This window comes from Cebidichthys violaceus, unplaced genomic scaffold (genome assembly GCF_023349555.1).
Source record: "Cebidichthys violaceus isolate CVI_PGR_0920_01 unplaced genomic scaffold, fCebVio1.0.p SCAF_129, whole genome shotgun sequence".
Taxonomy (NCBI): Eukaryota; Metazoa; Chordata; class Actinopteri; order Perciformes; family Stichaeidae; genus Cebidichthys; species Cebidichthys violaceus.
This window is the reverse complement of record NW_027176295.1, coordinates 248,325-272,510: the sequence shown is the minus strand read 5'-3', so window position 1 is coordinate 272,510 and position 24,186 is coordinate 248,325. Positions and strand designations below refer to the sequence as shown.

The 24,186-nt window shown below is 36.6% G+C and overlaps 1 protein-coding gene across 2 annotated transcripts; it reads right to left on the bottom strand.

The window, feature by feature from the left end:
• Positions 1-258: 258 nt before the first annotated feature.
• LOC137870080 (coiled-coil domain-containing protein 69-like) lies at positions 259-23,149 on the bottom strand. 2 transcript variants are annotated; one of them, XM_068707076.1, is made up of 9 exons: positions 23,015-23,149; positions 11,435-11,492; positions 8,296-8,480; positions 7,074-7,161; positions 6,425-6,498; positions 6,211-6,312; positions 5,368-5,487; positions 5,175-5,272; positions 259-3,997 (listed from the first exon to the last, which is right to left on the bottom strand). In XM_068707076.1, exons 1-9 carry the CDS (start codon positions 23,033-23,035, stop codon positions 3,829-3,831), a joined length of 915 nt encoding a protein of 304 aa, XP_068563177.1. In that variant the 5' UTR covers positions 23,036-23,149; the 3' UTR covers positions 259-3,828. The 2 variants fall into 2 exon arrangements, with proteins under 2 accessions (XP_068563177.1, XP_068563180.1); XM_068707079.1 differs by having other exon boundaries at positions 8,296-8,465.
• Between the last annotated feature and the right edge of the window lie 1,037 nt (positions 23,150-24,186).

Below are 24,186 nucleotides of genomic sequence, written 5' to 3'. Positions count from 1 at the left end.
ATTTATTTCAGCAACATTTTGCAGGTTTAAAACACATCAGGAGTATAAGGTTTTATGGCAAAGAAATGCTCTGAATATTTAAAAAATATATAATTTAAGATAAAAGAAAATAGTCATGATGACTTGAACCTTTGTGTCCGGCCACTGCAACGGGCATGTATGCCTGTAGAAAAAAAGAAAAAAAACAGTGACACAATACACTGGTTATTGTTTTTTGGTTAATATGCATCGTCGTAAACACAGACATGAAACTGAATGATCAGTTTTAGTTGCAGCTTTTTATTTAGCCAAGCCAAAAACAAAAAGGAAAAAACAAACCGCTGGATTTAAATCCAACCAAAGCGAAGATGAAAGTTTTTACATGAATGAAGCCAAAAAGAATTCAAAACTATACAACATCTCTCTTATACAAACCCCTGGTTAAATACTGGTCAAAGTGCTAGTGCATAAGGAGAAGGAGTTGTCAAAACACTGACAAATGTTTGTTTTTTTGGCAATACATACGTCACATCCCATAAATCCATTGAACAAAAAGAGGGAAATAATACTCAACAGACAACATGGCAATACTTTTCACATCTTTAAAGAGTAACACAATATATCTGACAGTTATCAAGCTTTGTAAAAGGCAAGATGTACACAGTGATTATTGTTCTGTGATTGTTTATCGAGTAGTTATTGATGTAAAACTTACAATATGTTTAACATTATGGAAAGCTCTGACAGTAAACATAGCCAGTCTAAATGGCTCACACCAGCATTTAAAATAAACATTTCTGACCTAAATCAATTCACTCATTCGTTATGTAATTACTGCGATTAGTGGATTCAGTCACGGAAGTGTAAGAAAAAACAATCCACGAATATTTCAATTGCTAACAGAGCTAGCTAAAAAGTCAAAATGGCGGAAGCTATCACATTAGCTGAGTCACTTTGTACAGATACTCTGTTTTGTATAAAATGCAGTTGAAAGACACGAGTTGTCTGTTTATATAGATTGTTTGGTTAGTGACCAAACTAGCTAGCTAGTTAGCTGATACTTAGCTAACTGTAAGCGACCCAGCTAACTTTCTGAGCTATTTTGGCTTGCTAGCGCCAGATTGTTAGCGGCTAGCTAGCATATAATCCCTCAGCTAACTAGCCACAGTAGCCTGCCAACTAGCTCCCAAAGAGTAAGATACATCACCAAAGCCCATGCACTTTGCTTAGTCACTTTCTGGTGTCACCAGGCACCAAAACTGTACATCCACGTTAGCAGACTCCATGAGTATTTGATGTTCATTACAATACTGAAAATTCTTTAATAATGGGTGAAAATGTTTGAAACATTGTAAATTTAAGATTTTTACCACAAGTGAAGCTAAAAACTGGACTCAACTTTTACCACTCTTATCTGTACTTGAGCTTTAACTAGAGCTGATTGCTAACATGCTAACGCTAGCTTGTTAGAGTTCTTACTTTAGCATGCCATGCTAGCATTGCTCTTAAAGTACAGGAAGGTATACATAAGTTTTGGGTGATAAAAGTTGCGTGTAACAATCAAAAATGGTGCATGAATGTCAGTAAAAAATTTAAAGATGTTATGAACTTTCACTCTGGACACACACTAGCACCTTGAGCTAAGGTGCTAGCATGCTAAAAAGGTTTTGTCTAGATGGCAACCCACAATTTGCGAGAACTTGCTAAACCTGCTAAAAACACTAAAATTAATTTTGCTAGTTGACATAAATGACTAAATATAACTCAAACAGTCTAATGTGGGTCGAGAACGAGTGGAGCTAAACACTGCACTCAACTTTTACCAATCCAAGCAGAATGCTAACGTGCTAACGGTAGCATGTTACCAAGCGTTTTACTAACTACTGGATATTCACATGGTGATATAATATTATGTAACTTTCAGTGTTTTTCCATGTTAATGTGCCTCCACTGTGTATGATTAAAGAATATTTCAGCAAGATAGAATTCTAACGTTAGCATGCCATGTTAGCATTAATCTCAAAGTACAGGAAAGATCACAGGGATTCTGTAATTTGTTCTACAGGCATACTGAAGTTTTGGGTGATAAAACCTGTGTGTAGCGATCATGAAGAAATCAGAGGATCGGTAAAAAATAAGGTTTTCATGAGGTTTTACTCTGAACCAACTGACTGGGACCCCCTGAGCCAAGATGCTAGCATGCTAATACACTAAAATGAATTCTGCTATTTATCTTTTTCTCACTGAATTAAACCAAAACTTTTCATCGTGTTTAAATGATTCTGAGGTTCATAAAACATGTTTAAAAAACGTTTTTAAAAACCCCAAAACAAACGGGCTAAAGTTAGGTTTTTTTCGCTCTTTAATACTGTGTATAAACATTTGACACTGAAAGTGAAGTGGTGTCTTCCCCCAACAGCAGAATGAAGAGTTAACTCTACATTAAAATGTGTCAGCTGACTCCAGTAAACCAATAACATCAAGTTGTGATTAAGTTCTGACACATAATAAGAAACCTAAAGCAAGGCACACAAAAAAAAAAAAAGGAAATGAGTAAAAGCAAACTGACTGCAATTAAAAAGACAAAACATTTGGCATCAGGTATGAACAGAACCAGAAATATCACAGTTGATAAAAGTTGCGTTACAATTCGGCTTTGTTCTAGTTTGTCGATAGTTTTGTGAATCCAAAAGGTTTTAAATACTTGAACTTTCTAGCAGGACGTCCAGGTATATTGAATTCACTATGAATTTTTGGGGCTCTTAAAGATTGGAAGACTTGGAATAACCGAGTACTTTCTGTCACCAGGTGGTTATTGGAGAAACCGTCAAGTACCCGAAGTGGACGTCCAAGATTAAGAGGAAACACAAATGCAAGTGCTTCTTGAAAGTTTTGCTACTTCACTAGCACTCTTTTTCCCTCTTAACTACCGTTTGTGTGCCATTGAGCAAGTGTTGTTTGTTAGTTTCTTTTGAGGATTTTAAGGGTTTTGACGATAGCTTGGCAACCACAAGATCCAGCTTTTATGTCGACATGATTAGTTAATATCTGAGGCACTTTAGCGGAAAGGTAGCGGCCGGGTCACACAAGCATTTTTTAATAATGGCTAAACTATCGGCATGATTAACGGATTTGTTCACGGACGACGAACTCTGACTTGCGAAAGTCCAATGAAACTCAAACGAGGAAGCGCTAAAAACGATCACATTTAGTTGTGTTGAACCAGCCACTTCTTATACAACCCTGCAAAAAGAGATGCACAAATCTTTCTGCACAAATACGTCTCTGGAATAAACTACACTAAACTTGTTTTCTAGTTTTGTAGGCTATTGTGGGTGGCTAGTTTTGATCGGTTACCCGTTAGCTCGCTAACTAGCCCCTCAAAGTAGTCACTACGTCAAAGGACACTGACCCGTCCATCTTTGTTTCATAATTGAAAGAACAAAAGGTTTTAACCGCCACAACCTCCAATAATCAACGGATATTCCTCATTTGAAAGGAATTACAAACAAACACAACAGATTGTTTTGGCCGCTCCATTACCCGACGATAGTCTTGAGGTCCAAACAGATGTTGTAGCTTTAAGAGTTGTTGAGATGCTACTTCAGGGACCGGAATCATTGTTGTTCAGCTGCACGCTAACGTAAGAACATTTACCAGTGGAGATGCAGTGAAAATGGGGAAATATTCAGACTTGTGGATCCAGTTTAAAGCCCTTGGAGACTTGAACCCAAGACCTGCAGACGATGCGACCGGTAACAGCCAGGTGGTCGGTGGGACCAGCAGCTTTAGTTGCCGTAAAACCAGTTACCTGGACCGGTTTTTATCTACATTGAGGGACACGCGGGATCATCTGGGGGCGATCTCCTGCATCATGGCGGGCAGGTGGATGGTCGGACACGAGTCTCTGTGTCTCAGTTTGAACATCAGCTGCTCTTTTTCCTGAGATAGCTTCTGGTTAATGACAGCCTGCCTCTCCAGCGCCACCTTCAGGTCCTGCTGCTCCTTCGATAACTGCCTGGAAAGCACAAAAACAAAAGGGAGATTCAAAGAAATGCTTTTAAAGTTAAAACCTCTGCAGGGTCTTTTGGGGACATTTTGTTGATTTAAATCATCAGCTTCATATTTTGCCAATGAGATCTATTTTTATTTTTTTTTTAAACTTCAGAATAAACTCCCATAAACGGTTCCCTAAATAATGAATTATGGTAATCTGTGAAGCTTTAAAACAATAAATTGTATAAAACCTTTAGATTTCGGGTCTACAGGTAATAACAGGTAACATTTCTCTGTTCTTAATCTTTGCTGTTTCTCTGCACTTTTTGTTCATTTAAATCAACAACAAAAAAATGCTTCAAGTATTTATGTTATTTGATAATATTGCAAAACAGAATAATAGTTATTATTTTAAATTAAATTAAACATGCAAAACAATTACGGCGTATTTTGTAATTTTGGGTCAGTTTCACTTTAACTAAACTACATTTTTAGGATCATTGGACATAAATATTGAAGGCCGGAAACTATTTTATTTGAACATATTGATTTTGAGGATTCTGGGTTTCTGGTTGACAGTTTAATTCATTAAAATAATAATAAAAAAATACAAATATTTTCATTGAATCTATTTTATTATTATTAGGATTTTTTCAAGGATATACGTGATTATGCTGGGACAAAATTCCAAGAAAATCTCCATTGTTTAATTTGACCACAGTGTCTGTTAATTTCCTGATTTGTTCTGTTTTGTTGATTGTAAATAAAAAATAAGATATTTAACAGAATGAGATCAGTTGCCAGTTTATTAGGTACAAGAAGTCAGATTAGTCTGATAATGAAGGCTGCTGAAAATATCTGTGTGCATGTGATTAACTCTTGATAACGATCCAAACAACCCAATCAATTGGCACTTTATATCTCCATTAGGTACTGAAACTGATGCATTTTAGCTGACAGTGTTTAATAATAATAATAATAATAATAATAATAATAATAATAATAATAAGATAGTATTAGATATTACAAATCTTTTAATCCCCTCAAAGTTCTGAAACCATCTTGATAAATATTTTCTAGCCATCATTTTATTTTGAAAATGTGTCACGACACAGACGTTGTTTGTCCTGCAGGTGGTGCCACGCTGCTGCTCTTTGAGCTGCTGTTAAGTTTCAGAGAAGAAGAAGAGGACCACGTACTGAATGAGGGTCTGACAGTTGTCTATCCGGACTCTCAGATCCTCGTTCTGCTGCAGGATGTGAACGATCTGATCCTCCAGAGACAGATTCTTCTCCACCTGACGATCCCCATGAAGAAGAAAAAAAGAAGAAGAAGAATCAGGAAGTAGAAAGAAAGTTGAACACATTTATATAAATATTCCTGTTTTCCTACCAGATCGTCCATCTGCTGCAGCTTCCTGCTCTGCTCCTGCACACGCTCGCTCTTCATCTCGATCACAAACAGCAGGGACTCCTGTTCCGACTCCCAGAATGCACCTGGGCTGCCATGGGCCTGGAGGCCACGAAGCACAAACAACACTCTCACAGATATGTCGCCATCGTGTCTGAGTTCACAACATCATGCGGAGGAGTGTTCACTGTATCTAGCAAACCACACGTTCACTGGTTCACTACAGCCGAATGAACCCAAAATTAACTATTTTAATATCAATAAACGGATCAAAAGGATGCAGGAACGACGACATAGTGATGCAGGATTGTAAAAGTCTGAAGTCATGTTTTGTTTGTTCTCTCCTCAAGACGACAAGCAAATCACTTTTAAAACGCTTGTTTTCTGAATGGAGTCTGGATCAATCTATGCTATGCTAAGCTAACATTGTGTGGTTATTACACATTTATACACACAGTTTGGTCTGGTCTCAAGTATCGGAGGTCTGGGTGAAAACCTACGACTACAATATTTGTTTTCCTCTATTTCTGATTCACAACGTCACTGATGACAGCAGGAGAACCTCAGCGCTGGAGGCTTGAAAGACTCAGCGTCACGCCAATTTTATATACAAGGAGAAGTTCACGTGTTTATTCCGCATCTACTCGCGTTCATTGCACCTAACATTGGCTTCGGTTTTGGTGTAAACACATCATGAGATGTAAGAAATGATCCATTACTCCTCAGTTTCAGTGGAGACTGAGCTCCTCTGCTCCAATAACAACTGTTGAACAGATCAAAGCAGTGATAACAGAGGCTGGAACGGACTGTACACTGTAAACACACCTGAAGGTTTCTCTGCAGGTCTTTCTTAAACGTCGACTCCTCCACTCTCCTCTTCAGGTCGTTGTAAAGCTGCAGATCTGCAGTCAGCTGCTCCACTTCACCCTTCATTCAGTAAGTTAAAAACATATATGCAGGAACACTGATGCAATTAAAAGCGTTACACCAGGTGAGATGTGAAGTTCTTCTGGTTGTCTAACGTTTGCTTGCCGTTTACCTTGAGGACGTTCTCAGCAGCCTGAAACGTTTCTGTCACTTCAGTTTTCTCCTGTTCGTGTTTCTGTCGCAGATCTGCAGAAAAACAACAACAACAACAAAACAACAACATCTTTTTAACATCACGAAACCTCCTGCAGTCCTGATTCACTCGCTGTTTAGCAGCTGATAAACTCTGCTCCCTCCACCTCCACCTCATCCTGTTTATTCTATTAACAAAGAACACATCTGCTTTAAGAACGTACAACAGTTTAACTATTCATAAACACAAAACCAGCAGAAAAAAGAAAGAAACAAAACTATAACACGGGTTATTTAAATGTTGAGCGACTCGTTTTGGCGCCTTTTTTCAGTGAAAGTCTACAAATCACTGAAAATGTGAATCCTTTGAAGCTGAAACAGATTGTTCTCTGTGTGCAGACATGAACACTAGATACTGGTGATGAGAGATTCTGTGTGAAAGCCTCACATCTGCTCGTCTCTACATGAAGAATCAAGAAAAGATAAGACGTGCTTTAAGAATGAAACAGTTTTCACTCATCAAAGTGATGCAGAGTGGCGTCTCTGTGGGGAGGACAGCGTCTCATTCAGACGTTAATAAAGTTATAATAAATCTATTTCATACTCTTCGTGCGTCTGGAACTCGTTACCTTCCACGTTTCTCTCGTGTTCTTCAGTCACACATTTACTTTTCTGTTGGTGCACGACGTTCAAATCGGCCGTCGTCTCCGTTTTCACCTGAAAAATACAAAGTAAATCACATGAGAGACGAGTTTCAGTTTAGAGATGAACCGTTGCGATGTGAGGAGGGAAACTCTGAAGAATGAACGACGTCTGTGGAGAAACCAGACTGTTGGCAGCGACTGAGTGAAACTGAAGAACCTTAAAAACATGAGTTAAAAGTGCAGAAAGAGAGAGAGCTGCAGACACACTGTAGTTAATTCAGAAACCAGTAATCAGAGAAGTTGATCTGATATTTATTTATGCTGCACAGCTGCTGTCTGAGTCTATGAATAACTGTGACTCATGTTCATTAATGTTCTAACAGATGTTGAACCTGCGGCACCAGAAACATCAGCTTCATGTTGTAATGTGAGGAAGGTTAAAGACTCCTCTCAGTCCCTTTACACTGCGGGCCGGCAAGTTCTGCTCGCCATAATAATAATAAATATATATATATTTTTTAAATATATCAAACATTTTAAATAATAAAAATAAATACATAAGTTACGAACAATAATATTAAAAGTAATATTGAAAATAAAAACAATAATATAATACAATTAAAAATTAATACAATAATAAAAGTATATTCTTTTTAATGAGAAATTTAAATTGTAAAAATAAATAATAAAATATTGATAATAATGATAATAACAATTTTAATAATACAAATAAAAATACGGTATGAAAACAATCATTAATATAACAAAAATCGTAATTATTTTAATATTATTAATAATACAAATAAAATGATAATATAATAATACAGTTAAAAGTATAATAATAATAAGTTCATGTTTTATTCAAACAGGTCATTACTTAAACTTCCCCCCCCGTTCAACCCTGTGAAGGTTTTTCCTCATCGAGATCTTTGATTCAGAATCGTTTTGTTTCTTTAAAAAGGTTTTTTCTTTTGTCTTATTCTTCTCCCACACATTGGAACATATTACACATACCTCCCTCTTCCTGTGCAGTGTTGGTCACATGGTGTCATGCACATTTAATTGTTCTTCTCGACTGAAATCAAACCTTTATTCTTTCATACGGAAGGTTTATTTTCATCTCCAGAAGTATTTTACAACCTTTAAATCCAACAGTGTCTCAGTCATCAGCAATCAATAAAGTTTGATTGATAGAGGAGCTCCTCACCTTATCCAGGAGGCTCAGGACGAGCGAGCACACCTCCTTGTCCGCGTGGTCTCTCAGAAGCTCCGCCCTCTCCGGGTTCCCATTGGCCGACCTTAAGATCCTCAGCTGCCACTCAAAGCGCTCGAGCTGCTTCTCCAGACAGACGTCCGGCTCACCTGATGTCCGTTTACCTGCAGAGGAGGACTCTGTTACATACAGGTGAACAGGTGAACGGTGGACAGGTGGACAGGTAAACAGGTGAACGGTGGAAAGGTAAACAGGTGGACAGGTGAATGGTGGACAGGTGGACAGGTGAACAGGTGGACAGGTAAACAGGTAAACAGGTGAACAGGTAAACAGGTAAACAGGTGAACGGTGGACAGGTAAACAGGTGGACAGGTGGACAGGTGAACGGTGGACAGGTGAACAGGTGGACAGGTGACAGGTGAACGGTGAACGGTGAACAGGTGAACAGGTAAACAGGTGAACGGTGAACAGGTGAACAGGTGAACGGTGAACAGGTGAACAGGTGAACAGGTGAACAGGTGGACAGGTGAACGGTGAACAGGTGAACAGGTGAACAGGTGAACAGGTAAACAGGTGAACAGGTGGACAGGTGAACGGTGAACAGGTGAACAGGTGAACAGGTGAACGGTGGACAGGTAAACAGGTGGACAGATGAACAGTGAACAGGTAAACAGGTGAACGGTGAACAGGTGGACAGGTGAACGATGAACAGGTGAACAGGTGGACAGATGAACAGTGAACAGGTAAACAGGTAAACAGGTGGACAGGTGAACAGGTAAACAGGTAAACAGGTGGACAGGTGGACAGGTGAACAGGTGAACAGTGAACAGGTGGACAGGTGGACAGGTGGACAGGTGACTTTACCTGAGTTACATACTGGAGTCACTTCAAACTATTTAAAAAAATCTTTCCAATCCCATAATTTATGTAAATTCAGTAACAAAACACTGAAACACTGTTTTAATAAACTAATCTCTTAAACTATTAAGTACTTGAAATTGAAGCTTGCCAAATACCCCAATACAGAAAAAGTACTAATATCATACTGTAAAAATACTATGTTACATTAAAAGTACTAATACAACAAAGAAAAAATACTTACACACGCACGCACGCACGCACACACACACACACACACACACACACACACACACACACACACACACACACACACACACACACACACATACACAAAACAAAGCGTCATGAACCTGATAAGATAATTATTAACAATAAATATCGATATATTTATGATGAAGTATCTACAACTCAAAAGTGATTTGGTGGATATTTAAAATAAATAAAGTAAATAAATACTTTCATAACATCAAAGTGTGTTTTTGAGGCTTCTGTATTTTCTGTAAACATGTTGCAGCTCGTCTGAAACATGAAAAGATGTTTAAAGTAATTATTATAGATATTATTATTATTATTAGGTCAATAAAATGACAAATATCTAAACATGTGACGTGTAGAAGACAAATAAAACTTCTATCATTTTTACTACTTTCTTAAACGGCTGGAAATAAAACTCGGCGCCATCTTCTAACTTGACTTCTATCCAGCTGTTTTCCAGAGTTGTTTCCTGTAACATCTGTAACATCTGTAAGAATGACGACAGCGTTTTAAATGAGCGGTTTGAACTGAACGATCTGCTCGTAAACGGGAGGAAATGAGGACAGTGAGTGTTAACGGACTGACGGTGAGTCACTGCTTCACAACAGATGCTTCATTCAGCAGCAATCACCTGCTGAGAGCTCTTCTTTCCTGTGTGTCCTCAGGTGTGAAACGCACTGTAAAGTTAAAACGTTAATTTCCTGTTGGTTCTGTCGCCCCCTGTGGACTAAAGCTGTAGTGTCTCTGAGCACCAGAGTCCCTTTAGAAAACCTCTCATTCTATTGCAGCAGGGTCTGACAGTCTGACCCTCTCAGTCCTGGTTCTGGTTCTCCCGTGCCTCCCTTCTGTCCACGGTGGACCGGTCTCTGCTGGAGGATCTGGGTCTGTCCACGGTGGACCGGTCTCTGCTGGAGGATCTGGGTCTGTCCACGGTGGACCAGGTCTCTGCTGGAGGATTTGGGTCTGTCCACGGTGGACCAGGTCTCTGCTGGAGGATCAGGGTCTGTCCACGGTGGACCAGGTCTCTGCTGGAGTCTGAGCTGAAGGAGGTTCTGGTGAACCTGCATGAGTTCATCTGGTTTCACCAGAATCCGACCCGGTGGCTCCGATGACATCATTAAGAACAACTCTGTAGAAACAGACCATCTTCTCTCTGATGGTCTCTTTAAACTCTTTTTATTCATCATTTTATATATTTATTATGTTATTTTGAGATGAAGACGTTCACAGTTTACACACTACATCTCCCATCATGCTTTGCAGACAGCTCAGGTGAAGCTCGTTGGGTTTTTTAACGACTGGCTCGGTTCCATCAAGTGATCCAGAGAGCCAGCGTGAACAACAACAGGACCCTGGAAGTGACTCAGCTAAATGGAATGCAGCCGTTTTAAAGGTTATCAGTTACAGAGACTGATCAGCTGCTCACGCTTCTGTTATAACGTGTTGATAACAAACATGACATCACACACAAGATGTCTGTTCAGAACGGGTTTTAATACAAGAAATCCTCCAAAATATGAGTTTGTTATTAATTATAATAATTCAATGTTATTACAAAATATTCCAAATTATACTAATAATAAAAAACATGTCACATTGCTGGTCTGGAAGCTGATTCATAAATAATAATACAAATACTATAATTACTAAAATAGTATTTTTTAATATTTAAATATTTAATAATTATTCTATTTTATTTTTACATTTAAAAATGCTGGATTAATTATCTAGCCACTGTTTTTATAAATATATATATATATATATATGTATATATATATATATATATATATATTTAAATTTATAGTGTAAAACATAATGAGAAATATTCATCTCACTGTTGTCTTCTGTCAGATTGATTCTCATGACATTTAGTTCAGAAACAGGAAGTGAGAAAGAGTGAGAGGAGGAAACACACACACACACACACACACACACACACACACACACACACACACACACACACACACACACACACACACACACACACACACACACAGTGTTTATTTAACACACTCACCTCCTTCATCTCGGAGCCTCTGGTCCTTCTGGTTCTTCTCTCCCTTCTTGCTTTTCCTCTGATAACGACAGGAAGAGAAGAAGAAGAAGAGGAAGAGGAAGAAGAGGAACGTTTCAGTGACGCCATCGACAAACAGAGCAGCTATGAAAACAGTCTGTTTAGGTTGAAGTTTAAAGTGGAGGTGAACTCAACCCTGACCCTCTTCTGATTCTGTGTGTTTAGTACCGCTGAAGCATAGAAAACTATCACAATCACAGCTAAATCAAGTGGTTGTTAATTTAGCACCAATTCTGTGTAATAAATGGAATCAACCCCACAAACATGAGACATGAATGAGCAGACACCATGTGTAGAATTAAAATACTTCACACTACATTAGGCCCTGGATCCATCAACAACACTACTAAATAATACACTACAGAATGCAGAGGTTTGAACGTTTAGTCTCCGTTTAAAAGTACTTCAGAAATAAAATACGCTGGTAGCTGGTAGCTGTTAGCTGGTAGCTGGTAACTGGTAGCTGTTAGCTGGTAGCTGGTAGCTGTTAGCTGTTAGCTGGTAGCTGGTAGCTGGTAGCTGTTAGCACCTCCTGTCTGTTTAAAACGTTCTGCAGAAATTATTGATGAATGATTTCTAATTGGATTTATGGACGTTTATTTTGGACATCAGAGGAAATTATATATATTGACTTCTACTTTGTCATATCTGTATTATAAATAGTTGGTATGTGTGTAAATGAATACTTTATGTAAGTACTACTACTTTATATGTGTGCTGTACATGAATATCGTGGCCGTCAACAGATATGTGAAGAGGTCTCACTCTGCAGGTTCAACCGAGTTACATAACTGGTCAACGGATTCCATCTAGTTCACACACACACACACACACACACACACACACACACACACACACACACACACACACACACACACACACACACACACACACACACACACACTAGCTTGGGCGTGTATCCAAACACACACACACACACATCGAAGCACAAGCACACTGGAGCTAAAAGATCACGCTCCAGGTCACACACTCTCTCACACACACACACACACACACACACACACACACACACACACACACACACACACACACACACACACACACACACACCTCACACCCTCACATTACTCAAGCAGTGAGGCCAAACAATCACACCCTAAAATACACACACACACACACACACACACACACACACACACACACACACACACACACACACACACACACCGTATAAACACTTCTAAACTCTGCTCAGCACAAACTGGACACCAACTTTATTTAAACTCTGAGCTGAAACAATAAATATCTCCGGTTTAAACATGTCGATGGGTTCAGGAGGAGACGCGAGGAGTCTGTTTAAACCTCAGAGGAGGAGGAGGAGGGGCCCTCGCTTTAAAGGAGAAGCCGTCATGAATCACAGCAGAGGCTCCTCTGCTCTGTTTGAGCAGCACTTCACCATCAAGTCAAACCCGTCTGAGCGTCTCGTTTCTCAGAGGAGGTTCTGAAGAATATGAATCATAAATCATCTAAAAACACAAGTTATTACCGAGGAGTGATGTCAGAAGCGATAAAGAGGGAAAAGAAGGAAAGGTGCTTTAGTTAGAAAAGTAGCAAAAAACTGGATCTAATTCTGTCGCATGTGGCTTCAAAATAAGAGCTGAAACTTCAAATCATTTTCTTTTATCAATTAACCTTTTAAGACTGTTTGATCATTCGTTTCTATAGTTTAGTCAAGAAAACGTCATTAAACTTCTTGAAACAGATAATCCCGCAAAAATGCAAATCGCCAATAAATGTTTAGTACAAACTATTTAAATTAAACAATCATCAACACTTTCTTATTGCACTTCCACAGATGTAAAAACAGAATGTTCCTAATCTGATACCCTGACTTTGGATCCTACATTTCCCACAATGCACCGGGACAGCGTCTTCTCTGTCCGCCTGCTGAGACGTTTGTAGACGTCACACATCCATCTTTAACGTCTGAGCAGGTTTTAACATTTAACTAACATGTGAAGTGTGAGGAGTGCTCCTTTAATCCTCAATCAATGAGTTAATTGGTTAATTGGTTAATTGGCTGATGGATTCAGCTCTACCTCTGTGGATGCTTTTATTATGAGGTGAGCAAACCTGCAGCTCATTTGTTCTCCAGGTAGAAACATTCTGAGATTGTTGGCGGATTGAATGATGAACGTATTAATAATATGAATAATGTGGAAACCACCGTTGGTACGAAGCAGAGCTGCAGATAAAGCTCGTTACATCAGAGGAGACCTTTGTTCAAAGTCCACGAGGATTAACTTCTTTGTTCTGTTCAAAAACACAAAAGCAGTGAATGAGAAGCTGATGAATCAATGACGTGATTAAACTCCGTCACTGAAAGAAGAAGTATGACGCTACATGAAGTTACACTGCAAAAGAGTTTTTCTTAATTGATTTATCCATTTCCTTTATTGTTGTTGTATTAATGTATGTGTATGTGTGTCTTATTGTGTGTAATAACAAATACACATTAAAAGTATTTTAATGATTTATCTGTAATCCTGGTTTCTAAGAGGATGTATGGACTTTTATTGTGGAGGGACATCAGAGATGATGATATCCTCTGAAAGTGAAAAACACATTTGAGTTTAAAAATAATTTATATAATATAATTATAGTTTATTTCTGTGTTAAGATGTGACTGAGTCATGCTTCTGTACAACAGGAATGAATGTTCTCCTCTGAAACACAAAGAGGTGGAAAAAACAAAAACAGTTTAATCCTCAAAGAGCTTTGACCTCAACACACACACACACACACACACACACACACACACACACACACACACACACACACACACACACACACACACACACACACACACACACTCTCTCTCAGCTACATGATAAAATGTTGTGTGAAGATTCTCCTGAACGAGGTTAAAGTCACACGGAGACGAAGAGAAGATCTTAAATTTACCTTCAACGTGTCAAATAGTTCACGTCTTACTCTTCGTCTTTAACTCTCTCTCTCTCTCTCTCCTCCCTCCTCCTCCTCCTCCTCCTCCTCCCTCCCTCTTCTACACTTCTCTCTCCTCCTCCGCCTAGCTTAGCATAAAGACAGCTAGCCTGGCTAGCTCCCTGTGTGATGGCGTCTGTGCCGCTCCTTTGTTTCTGTGTTTCTGGGCTGTACTCCGGTCTCTCCGGCTGTTAAATCAGATTACCGGACTAAATGAAAAGGATTAAACGTTTGTGATGTAACGAGTTCATTATTCATCAGATCTCAACATCATAATGTCTCTGTTTCTTCTTCTGTTTCCACTGTTCTTCACACACTTTAAAAACTACATTTGGGCTCCACTAAGGAGGTAATACTCGGCCCACGATGTAGTACTACAGTATTACACAGTACTACAGTACTACAAAGACTCATCAACACACTCCTACAACATTGTCTAAATCAACGCTGCAGAACTGGATATCGTGTTTCTTCCTTCATCAAAAGCTGCCTCCTACATTACCCACAATGCAGCTGGACCACCAACAGGCTGAACCACAACCTCTTTACCGTCGTGAGAGGAACCAGAGTTCCTCAGTGTAAACAGGGACTTTGGTAAATGTTGTTGTTGATCATGGATTGAATGAATCTATTGATCGTCAACAATCGATACGTTGATAAGTTGTATCTGGTGGAGATATTTCAGGTAAAGTCCAGATACACAACACATGTACAACACATGAACGCAGTTAACAAACCGCCGCTCGCTGCAGCTCTGTGGCAGGAAGTGGCTTCTGAGCAGCGGTGCTCAACAGGAGGGTCGGGGCCCCGCGGGGGGGGGGGGGGGGGGGGGGGTGAAGGTTCAGGTCCTTTAAATTCTGTCACACTACAGACTTTATGTACTTTATACTTCTACACTTAATGTTGTACTTTTTACTGCACTACATTTATAAAAAGGGTGTATTTATTTATATGAATATAAAGTTATTATTCAGATTTACATTTTTAACACACATTTATATAATATTATATAATATATGTTATTATAATAATCATGTTATTATCAGTTCAAGGCCCAAAGAATTATCCAATATTTCACAAAGAAAGCGGAGATCATCTCAGGACCCCTCAGATTTATCTGGTGACCCTTTGGAGGGGCCCGACCCCTATGTTGAGCCCCACTGGACTAAACTAGCTGTAGATACAAGTCACAGGAGACATTTTACTGCAGACTGTGTACTTTTACCACCAGTACTTTCTAATCTGCTGCTGATATTCATGTATTTATTATGTATTATTTTGTAAGATTATTACTAAATGTAGGACTGTTCTTCCTCTTCCTCTTCCTCAGTTTGTTCCTCACGTGTCTCGTGTTGTTGTTGATCTGAACTAACGACATCATCACGATGACAACAAATGTGATGTTTACTTTGGTTGCCACGGTGAGATCAAGAAAGAACCCAGAGGCTGACATCACAAAACATCACATGAGGTCGTCTTCAACGGCCAAAATAACAACAACACAACACAGCTCGTTGTTGTCTCTTAGGCCTCGTCCACGTGAACGCGAGATCTTTAGTCTCTCACCATGAATACATCACAACGCTAGCTGGAGGCTGAACATGAAGCACCTCTGTGGGCTGAAGTTACACGTTAAAATGTCCTCTTGTTGTGTTTGTTGGAGGCCAGAATCAATAATCAAAACATTTGAGACCATAAACTGTGATTTGAGGCAAAGTGTTACGGAGTTAGAGAGAAAATATGTTGCTAATAGTTCAGCTTAGCCTCCTGCTAACATCCTCAGCAGGTTAAAGTATTAGAGAGATGGAGAGAAATGTTGCTAATAGACTAAACTACTGGAGAGACGACGCCATGGATTGACGCCGTCGCCATTGATTGATGCCATTGATAGACGCCATTGATAGACGCCATTGATAGACGCCATTGATAGACGCCATTGATTGACGCCATTGATAGACGCCATTGATTGACGCCATTAGATGCAGCCCGCTGTTGATCTTATTTTCTGTAACCAGTGCGGCCCTAAAGCAAGGCGGAGCCACCAAGCTAACTAGCGGACGGCTAGCTGCTTAGCTAGCTTGCTAAATCCACCACGCTTCCATGCTACACTGGTTAGAGCAAACACTCCGAACAAAGACGTCTCTTATCTGCTGGTAGGAATGTGCTTCCCTACGCTTTGACAAGAGTGTGGATAGAGCAAGTTTTTAAAGTTTACTAATTTAGCGGCTGGCTAGATAGCTAGCTACCTTTATAATTCCACCATGCTTTCATGCTACACTTGTTATAAAAATGAGCTGACAAGATGGACAAGCTAGCCAGCTAACTAGCCACAAGACCCAACTGCCATTTAGTCATTTCTTCAGTCTGCTGGTAAAGTTACATACTCTATTTTTAAGTTCCTGTCTTTTTAAGTTCTACTTGAGGAGTATTTAAAATAGAAACTAGTGTGTTGAAAGTGTTAGCTCCGCTGTGAACGCAGCCTCGGGGCTACAAAGGGCCGACTCTTTGTAAATGAAGTTTGATTAAGATCTTAAACCCGACCAGTGAATGAAAGCTGACTCAGCATTCTTGACTGTCTGAGCAGCAGACTGATTTATAGACGTCTAATTAACCGTCTAATGATCCACGATTACAACCACAGAAGAACATCCGTCACTCAGAACAAAGAGCCGGGCAGTTCTGTGTTCCTTTGATGTCTTCATCGTGTTCCATCAAATATGAGATAGAGAGATAGATAGATAGATATTAAAGTAGCCTAACAGTTGTATTAACGTCTGTTTGTAGTCGACAACAAATGAAATAATATCTCAACAATATTTAATGTTAGATTTCTAATTTAACTGGATGGATTATTAATAATACATACTTTAATAATAAATAAAACACATAACAGAAAGCTTTTTAAAAAATGTGACTCTTAAAATAAAGTTCTTAATTTTAGAATAATGATTTTAACTTAACTGTCATGCAGCTTTAAACTCAGTTCATTCAGGTGTGAAGTGATGTCATATATGATATTATTCTCATCTTTAATGAGACTTTATCTGTTATTAAACTTGTTTCAGCTCTACTTCCTGTCTGTTAACAGAACGTACAACAACACATATGATTGGTCGACGTGTTTCCTGTACCGTAAAGACTAGAAAAGCTGCGCCGGTTGAAATAGAAGCGCTCCGTCAAAAGTTAATAATTCTCAATTATCTGTTGGTTTTAGGTCCAGGGTCCGGATTCAACGAAGTCTGGGTCCGGGTCCGGATCCGTCTATTAGTGACCCCCTGATGTAGACTGTCAATAAATATTAAGAAATCTAAAACAATTATTTTTAAAAACACTTAAAGATCTTTACAAAACAAAAGATGTTTCAAAGTGTTGAATGAACAGTGTGAACATTAAAGCACCAGTGTTGTTGTATGAACAGTGTGAACATTAAAGCATCAGTGTTGTTGTATGAACAGTGTGAACATTAAAGCATCAGTGTTGTTGTATGAACAGTATGAACATTAAAGCATCAGTGTTGTTGTATGAACAGTGTGATATTAAAGCACCAGTGTTGAATGAACAGTGTGAACATTAAAGCATCAGTGTTGTTGAATGAACAGTGTGAACATTAAAGCACCAGTGTTGTTGAATGAACAGTGTGAACATTAAAGCATCAGTGTTGTTGAATGAACAGTGTGAACATTAAAGCACCAGTGTTGTTGAATGAACAGTGTGAACATTAAAGCATCAGTGTTGTTGTATGAACAGTGTGAACATTAAAGCATCAGTGTTGTTGTATGAACAGTGTGAACATTAAAGCATCAGTGTTGTTGTATGAACAGTGTGATATTAAAGCACCAGTGTTGTTGAATGAACAGTGTGATATTAAAGCACCAGTGTTGTTGTATGAACAGTGTGAACATTAAAGCACCAGTGTTGTTGAATGAACAGTGTGATATTAAAGCACCAGTGTTGTTGTATGAACAGTGTGATATTAAAGCACCAGTGTTGTTGTATGAACAGTGTGAACATTAAAACATCAGTGTTGTTGTATGAACAGTGTGAACATTAAAGCACCAGTGTTGTTGAATGAACAGTGTGATATTAAAGCACCAGTGTTGTTGTATGAACAGTGTGAACATTAAAGCATCAGTGTTGTTGTATGAACAGTATGAACATCAAAGCACCAGTGTTGTTGTATGAACAGTGTGATATTAAAGCACCAGTGTTGAATGAACAGTGTGAACATTAAAGCATCAGTGTTGTTGTATGAACAGTGTGATATTAAAGCACCAGTGTTGTTGTATGAACAGTGTGAACATTAAAGCATCAGTGTTGTTGTATGAACAGTGTGAACATTAAAGCATCAGTGTTGTTGTATGAACAGTGTGATATTAAAGCACCAGTGTTGTTGTATGAACAGTGTGAACATTAAAGCATCAGTGTTGTTGTATGAACAGTGTGAACATTAAAGCATCAGTGTTGTTGAATGAACAGTGTGATATTAAAGCACCAGTGTTGTTGTATGAACAGTGTGAACATTAAAGCATCAGTGTTGTTGTATGAACAGTGTGAACATTAAAGCATCAGTGTTGTTGTATGAACAGTGTGAACATTAAAGCATCAGTGTTGTTGTATGAACAGTGTGAACATTAAAGCATCAGTGTTGTTGTATGAACAGTGTGAACATTAAAGCATCAGTGTTGTTGTAGTTGATTGATCCTGCAGCAGCTCAGACTCTGAGCCTCTAAGTCGCTTCTATTCTGAGATCATGAGAAGCTTTCCTTCACGTTGTGTAACCGCTCCTCTAACCGGTCAGACAGGAAACCAACTGGTTTATTAAAACATCTTTGGTTTAGTAAACACCTTTATTCCAGCAGGAAGGACATGCTTCCTGTAGAGGTTTACTTCATTTCCCAGAATGCCTTTCAATAAGCTTCATGTAGCTTTATGAGAACGTGAAGAGAAACGATCCACGAGCCCCAAACTCAAATTCTGATTAATATTCTGTTGATCGATTAATCTGCAAATGTTTTGATGCTTTAATAGATACTTATTTTATATATAAAAATAAATATTTATTTTATATTTCAAATATATATATATTATGTATTTAAAATTTTTAAATATATAATATATATAGATATTTTTATATGAATTATATATTTATTGTATGTTATGAAGCAAATAAAAAGTTTAACAACAACAACAACAACAGAGCATCTCAACATTTAAAGTGAATTTACGCCAAAAACAGGTTTTCTCTTCCAGCTTCTCTGACGTGAAGGTTTGATGTTTTTGTTGATAATAAACTGAATGTTTTGGGGTTTTTGGTCCATTAAAACAAATGTAAACGATATTTTCTGCCATTTTATTAAAGAAATAAATATAAAAAAATAAAGTTAGTTAAAAATAACTACAGACTCAATAAATTAAGCTTTCTAAAAACATGGAGCTCAAAGCGGCTTCACACGCAGACAGACGTGCATCATAACGAAAGATAATCCAAGATATGAATCTACATATGAAATATATGATATATAATATGAAATATAATATGAAATATAATATGAAATATGATATGAAATATAATACAATATATAATATGAAATATAATACGATATATAATATGAAATATAATATGATATATAATATGAAGTATAATATGAAATATAATACTCTATAATATGAAATATAATACGATATATAATACGATATATAATATGAAATATAATATGATATATAATATGAAATATAATATGAAATATAATGATATATAATATGAAGTATAATATGAAATATAATATGAAATATAATACTATATAATATGAAATATAATACGATATATAATATGAAATCTAATATGAAATATAATATGATATATAATATGAAATATAATATGAAATATGATATGAAATATAATACGATATATAATATGAAATATAATATGAAATATAATACGATATATAATATGAAATATGATGATATATAATATATAATACGATATATAATATGAAATATAATATGATATATAATATGAAATATGATATGATATATATGATATATAATATGAAATATGATATGATATATAATATGATATATAATACGATATATAATATGAAATATGATATATAATATGATATATAATATGAAATATAATATGATATATAATATGATATATAATACGATATATAATATGATATATAATATGAAATATGATATGAAATATGATATGAAATATAATACGATATATAATACAATATATAATATGATATATAATATGAAATATATAATATGATATATAATATGAAATATAATATGATATATAATACGATATATAATATGAAATATGATGATATATAATATATAATACGATATATAATATGAAATATAATATGATATATAATATGAAATATGATATATAATATGATATATAATATGAAATATGATATGATATATAATACGATATATAATATGAAATATAATATGATATATAATACGATATATAATATGAAATATGATGATATATAATATATAATACGATATATAATATGATATATAATATGAAATATGATGATATATAATATGAAATATGATATGATATATAATACGATATATAATATGAAATATGATATATAATACAATATATATAATATGAAATATAATATGATATATAATATGATATATAATATGAAATATGATATGAAATATGATATGAAATATAATACGATATATAATACAATATATAATATGATATATAATATGAAATATATAATATGATATATAATATGATATATAATATGATATATAATACGATATATATATAATACGATATATATAATATGATATATAATATGAAATATAATATGAAATATGATATGAAATATAATACGATATATAATACAATATATAATATGATATATAATATGAAATATATGATATTTACGCTTCATGTTTTCTAGCTAACCATCACCGCCTCAGGTTCATAAAAACTAACAATGAAATGATGTATTTTGATATAATTATGAATAACTATCAAACACCTCGTCTCCACAAACACAAGGAGCAAATATTCAGGTTCCTGCCGTCATTCAGGAGAAGAGGACAGTGTTCATAACGTCCTCACACGTCGCTCGTCTCAGCGTCTCTTTACTCTCCGGAGACAAACGAGTGTTTGTTGTTTGTTTGTTTGTTAGAGAAGAAAACAACAAACACTTCAGAACAACAATAACTGATGTGATCCTCTCTGCATCTTCAGACAACAAGTGAAGACTCGTCTGTGAATCTTTAACTGAAAGTATTTACAAATGATTTTAAATGACCCCCCCCCCCCCCCCCCCCATGACCCACATGAAGCCTCTCCGTCACTTTCTATCAATAACCAGAGAAGACAACAGCTGAACGCTCCTCTGTGTTAAAGTCACTCAAACACATCACAGTGAGCTCACTGCTCACACCTACAGCAGTGTGATCAGAGCGCTCACTTCACTGTCCAGACGTGTGGGAAGACTTCAGGAGAGACTCTCTCTCTCTCTCTCTCTCTCTCTCTCTCTCTCTCTCTCTCTCTCTCTCTCTCTCTCTCTCTCTCTCTCTCTCTCTCTCTCTCTCTCTCTCACTCACACACTCACACACTACGAGATATGACAGGAACACTTTAAGAGATAAAACAATAACAGATTTAAAGTCGTAGAAACACACTTTCATTCAAAGTAAGATGAATTTACAGATAATAAAGGAGATTAAAATGATAATTTAAGATCACTGTGAACTCATAAAAACACACTTTATCTCAAATTAAGATGAATCTCAAAGATAATGAAGGAGATTCAAACGTGTCCTTAGTTCATCACTGTAAACTCTAAAAAACACATTTTTATTTTAAATTAGGATTATTTTAGAGTTAAAAGAGATTAAAACTCGTTATGAGTGAGTCAAAATCACTGTAAACTCATAAAAACACATTTAAAGATTAGTTTAAAGATAATAAAGGAGATTAAAACGTGTCATTAGTTGAGTTTAAATCAGTGTAAACTCATAAAAACACATTTTAACTCAACTAAAGATTAGTTTAAAGATAATAAAGCAGATTAAATCTTGTCTTAAGGGAGTATAAATCAGTGTAAACTCATAAAAACACGTTATCTCCTCTAAGGATTATTCTAAAGACACTGAAGGAGATTAAAACTCGTGATAAACTACATTAAACCGAGTAAACTTCATATAAACTCGGCATCTCCAGCAGCGCGTGAGAACAGATTCACACTGCAGATTAGAAACAGATGTTCAGAGAAGAAGAAAAGTAACGTTCACGTTCACTCCGTCTGTTGTATCTGTTTTAAACTTTAAAGACGTTCTTTGTCTGACCGGCGATAATAAAACACAACAGTTTAGTTTGAATTCATTATGAAAACATCTCGCTGTGTTCTGGTGGGTCCATTATGGTCCGGAGCTCATTCACGGCACGTTTAGAAGCCGAAGAAGAAGAAGAAGAAGAAGCCGCATGCTAATGAACTTCCTCCTGCACAGAGCTCTACCGGACTCTACTGTTTTCTACCGTGCGTCGTGTTTAGCGGGGCTCACCTTGCTGTGGCTGCAGCCCATTCCTCCTCCGGAGCTCTGCTGTCGGTTACAAGCCGCTCACTGCGCCTCTTCCTCTTCTTCTTCGTTTTCTTCTTCTTCGTCTCTCTGTTGACAACTTTCAAAAAAAACAGTCCCATGAACGCATCGCTCAGACCGCCCGGGACAGGGGGGCGGAGCTTATATGTGCTGCCTTCACGGACACTTCAGAAAGTCGTCAGAACCCTTTTTTATTCGTTTTTAAAAGATGTAAATAAAACACAAAAAATCTAAAAAATGAAAAAGATAAAATAAAACTTAATCCAACCAGAGAGGAACAGGATTCACATAAATACAAAAATATTTATAGATACAAAAAAAATACAGTAGTGATGAATGATAATTAAACTATTATTTAAAAAATGTGAAGAACGGTAAATAAAAGTAACAAAAATAAGATAAATATCTTTGGTGGATTTTAGAAAAATAATAATAGTAATACTTACTGTAAAATATAATTAAATAAGTACATGGAAATAAAACAGAATAATTCAGTAAGTTGTATTTTTTTTATTACAAACAAGAAAATAAAATTGAAATACCAACATTATTAATTATAAAAAATTTAAAAATTAAATAAAATGCAATAATAAAGTAAATAGAACAAAGAATAAATAATTCATTGAGTATTATATTTGCATAAAAACAAAAAAAACAAAATCATAATATAGTTCTAATAAAATAAACAAATTTGAAAAACAAGGTATGTAAAGTAAAATGATTTGTTAAATATAATAATAAACTGGAAAACAAACTAGGATGAACTCTAGAAAGCTCTAAAAAATACACATAAAGGTAACGTAAATGAGGTGTGAATCCAGTTTTTTTTGTTTGTAGTTTTAAAGGGCGAAGCTGCAGATTTATTGCAGGATTTTTCTGTTTTATCGACGTTTATACGAGTGAAACTCATAAAACACTGAAACAAACGCACATATGGGATGTTTCCACTGTGAGGAGGTGGAGTGGGGGGCTCTGACACACTCACACACACACACACACACACACACACAGTTAATCAGCACGATGTGAGATGATTAGCTTCGTCTTACTGGAAGAACAACGTCAACATTTAGACTCATCATCCACTGAGGTTTTCTCTAAATGTAGACTACATTTCCCATCAGCCCTTTCTTGTT

Coding starts and splice junctions, on each gene's coding strand:
- LOC137870080 (XM_068707076.1), bottom strand. CDS start 23,035: ATGGGCTGCAGCCACAGCAAG. Junction 7,162..8,295: donor TCCTGAGCCTCCTGGATAAG/GTGAGGAGCTCC, acceptor TGTATTTTTCAG/GTGAAAACGGAGACGACGGC. Junction 6,499..7,073: donor ACACGAGAGAAACGTGGAAG/GTAACGAGTTCC, acceptor GTTTTTCTGCAG/ATCTGCGACAGAAACACGAA.